General features: G+C 57.3%; 1 protein-coding gene across 1 annotated transcript in view; it reads right to left on the bottom strand.

Moving 5' to 3' along the window:
• Positions 1 to 2565: 2565 nt before the first annotated feature.
• PRRG3 (proline rich Gla (G-carboxyglutamic acid) 3 (transmembrane)) overlaps positions 2566 to 3761 on the bottom strand; it is a gene marked incomplete at its 5' end in the record, with an annotated part of 5358 nt that continues 4162 nt past the window's right edge. Inside the window, 2 exons of the mRNA XM_009710370.1 lie at positions 2566 to 3102; positions 3633 to 3757. Coding sequence (XP_009708672.1) covers positions 2566 to 3102; positions 3633 to 3757 — 662 coding nt within the window. The remainder of the gene's footprint in view (positions 3103 to 3632; positions 3758 to 3761) is intronic.

Here is a 3761-nt window from a genome sequence, read left to right as displayed (position 1 = left end):
CGGTCCCCACGCACACGCAGCCCAGGGATGTTTGCAGGCACACCAACCCACGCTTCATGGTGAGGGCTCGGCCCGGCTGCTCTTGGCACCCCACCGCTGCAGGCCCAGCCACAGGAGACCCCCCTGCCCCCGTGGGAGCCCGGGCAGGAGCGGAGACGGTGGCCATCCAAGCACCGAGCTGTGCCAGAGCTAATCTCTCCTGCCTCTCAGTGGAGTCCGCAGCGATAAAATGATCTGTTTGGGATGCACGACAGTTTTAAACACTTCTGAATGGGGACAGAGTCCACTTGACTTGACCGTAAAATCTGGTTTTGAAAGAGCTTAAAATAAATCCCATGCTGCCCTAGTCTTGCTATTTAAAGGGGATTATCTAAGAGGTTTAGGAGCATACAGGGGAACAGCAAGACAACTAGTGCACCTAAATCCCCTCAAAGATCTTAAGAAGTCCCTCCACACGTCACCTACCTACTGGTCAGGGCTCACAGAAGACCCTCCAGCTCCCACGAAGACTTGCACCACATGCCTAGGGAAGTCAAAGGCTCCTGTCAGATGTGTGGGGTTCATTCCCAGCCCCACAGCAGCACACATCCGAACTCTGGAGATGGTCCCCCCCTCACTGGGGACTGTGCTGCAGCCATGCCTGGGGCAGGGGGCAGGGGTATTGGTGCCCCCATTGCCCTGCAGAGCTGAGCCCCAGCACCCCCACGAGATGGAAACCCAGCTGTGCCCAGTGAGACATCCCCTCTGTAGGAAAAAGTCACCCTATGCCATTCAGACAGTGAGAGTTTTTTAATAAATACCTTTTTTTGCACAGAAATATATCAAGTTTTACAGAATACTAACTGCAGGGATAATGACCGAGCATCGAAGACAGAGGATGCGGAGCACCCTTCTGTCTCCCTCCAGTCTTTTCCAGGCTCTGACCCCGACGCTCACTGTCAGGTCTTCCCATAACCCCGATTTGCTAAGGCCGAAAGGCAGACTAAAGGCCTGGGGGAGGATGGACAAGGTGCCAGCAGCTGCAGACCCCACATCCTGCCCCAGGAACGGCCACGCTGGGCAAGCCTCAGCTCTGGGCTGAGAGTACCTGCTGCGAGAGCACCGCTGAGACCAAGCGGGGTGCAGGCAGGCAGTGGATGTACAATAGCCTTTCGGTGCTGGTGGAGAGACTGGTGCTGGGGTGGACACCGAGGGGTGGCAGTGCTGGGAGTTTCTGGGCTACTCCTGGGGGCTTGGTAAGCACAACTCCCTTTTGAACCCATCAGACATGACTGGGAAAGGACCGCTCTGTTGCTTGGACCCCAAAAGCAGCTGCCCAGGAAAAGGGGACGCTCTGGTCCCACAGCAAAGCACCTGGCTCTGCCGTGCCCTGGCACAACCACCCGGTCAGGGTTTAGCCCTACTCCTGACCCACTGGCATCATTGGGTCGTGGCATGACCAATCTGTTCCCACCTCTGTCAGCAGGCCCTCCACACCATAGCCATGGCCACCAAGCACTCTGCCCACCAGAGGGGCCTGGAGATTTCTCACATTCCCCTTTACCTGCTCTGGAGGACAAAGAGCCCCAAAGAGAGGGGCCAGGCAGGGTGGAGAGGTGTGGGGTAGGGAGAGGGGAGGTTTGGCCCATCCGCAGGCTCCCTGTGCCAGCATCCCATCTCTGGGGCAGACACCAGACAGGCCATGCTCCAGGAAAGAGGAGCAACCCCATCGCTTTAAAGCCACAGGACCACCTTTGGCTTGAGGTCAGAGATGACCCCATCGGCTAGCTCTGCCACAGCCAGACCTCCAGCTGCCTGGCACCCCACAGGGTGAAACCTGAGAGCATCAGGAAAAGGACCTGCTGCTCCAAAGTCACTTACCTCATATACAAGACCACTACGAGCCTTTCCCCCTTTCCAAAGAGATCTAGATCAGAGAGCACTTCCCTGACTGCTCCTCCCTGGTCTCTGGACAGCAAATACCGCTACAGGCACCAAAGGATGGACCAGGCTCCCCACTCCCACCTGGCAGCAAATCCACACAAGGGAGACACTTTCTCCCCAGACAGAGAGCACGGACACCAACTGTAGGGATGGACAGAAATTTGCTGCACCCTTCCTGCATCCCCAACTCCTAATCAGAGCCCCGAGCAGCAAAACGGGGCTCGGTGAGGATGTGGGGTAAGGCTGAGCAGTGCCCCAGGGAGGCAGCAAGGCTGTTTTAATCCTTGGAAATGTTATGCCTATTCGAGGGGGAAGTGAGGAAATCAAATGCACCATGGGGAGACCCCCGAATTGAGCCAGGAACAAGCTGCCGCTCTGCTCTGGCTGCTACAGCACTTACGTGAGCAGGGAGTGAGGGGCAGGAGATGGCTGGCTGGCTCCAGAGCCATCTCCGCAGCCCAGCCTCACCCCACTTGGGGACAGCTATTTTTGGTTAGGAGGGTAAGGCTATTGTGTGATGGCACCAGCTTGTACAGGTGAGATGGGGTGCTAACTGGCACCTGAAGGGGGTCCCGGGCATGGCGAAGGGAAGGTGGGTGGGTGACCATGAGTGTGTGAAGAGGCAGGAAGGAGGCAGACCCACTATTTGCCCGCAGCAGGGGCAGTGGCCACGATCTCTTCATACTTGGGCGGTGGGTCATTGTAGGAGACACTGGTCTCTTCACCACTGCTGCTCTCTGGGTGGCCTGTCACCTCCTCATAGGAAGGTGGAGGGGTGGCACTGGACAGTCTGGAGAGGATGGAGACTGAATGCTCCGGCGGGTAGAGGGTGCCGTCTTGCTGAGGGTTGCCCCCAGCTCTGCCATCTCCAGCCACCCGGCTGCTCACTTCTCGCTGATACTGGGTTTCCCCTTGGCTTTGCGATCGCTCCCGATACACCATGACCCTGGGGAGGCTGCGTCCTGTTCGGCTGGCCAGGTAACGGTTCTGGGCATAGGAAGGGCGGTGGCGGGTGGCCTTTTGAAGCTGGCACCTCCAGATGATGAAGAGGGCAATGACTATCAGAAGAGCCACTCCCAAGAGAGGTACCACCACGTACATAGCATCTGAGCGCTCCATGCTGTGCCCAGGGTCCTTGACAGAGTAGACAGAGTTGGTGTAGCCCTTCCAAAACTCCATCTGTGGTAGGAACAGAGAAGCAACCATCATGTGCTACAGGTGAGATGAGCACCCCCTGGCCACCACCAGCAATAATCACTGCCCTCCCTAGGCCCACAAAGGAGGCAGTTTTTCAGCCGTCCTCCACCACTCTCACCAGGGCTGCCAGCATCTGAGGGACGGTGGGAACCAACACAAAAGATCATGGGAACATCCCTCAACAGCAGCCAACAGCCCACATACCAAGCAGGGAGAAATTTGGCTAACACCAACCCCAGCCTGGAAAGTCGGGAACAGCACAAATTCCCCACACATGCCATGGGAGTGCCAGCTCACCCTGCAGCTCTGGGCAGGGTGTCCTGGCAATACCAAGCTGAGGGCATTGCCTGGGAAGGGAAAGTCATGCTGGAAAGCAAGGCCACAGCATGCTGCCTGCAGATAGAAGAGGACAAAGGAGAGGCTCTTCCTCCTTTGCTTTCCTCCTCTGCCTCCAGCTTGCTAAGGCATATGCCCTCATACATCCACTGAAGAGCAGGGCAGGACAAACGCACCGTCTTCTCCTTGTTCTCGAACACTTCCTTGACCTCCTCATAGCTGCAGACCTCCTCAATGCACTCCCGCTCAATGGTGCCCTGCCGGATCTCCTCCAGGAAGCCGTTGGCTCGGGGAAAGCGTTTCAG

This window comes from Cariama cristata, unplaced genomic scaffold (genome assembly GCF_000690535.1).
Source record: "Cariama cristata isolate BGI_N322 unplaced genomic scaffold, ASM69053v1 scaffold18541, whole genome shotgun sequence".
Classification (NCBI taxonomy): Eukaryota; Metazoa; Chordata; class Aves; order Cariamiformes; family Cariamidae; genus Cariama; species Cariama cristata.
The sequence above is the reverse complement of the archived record's forward strand: the minus strand, read 5'-3'. Positions and strand labels throughout refer to the sequence as shown.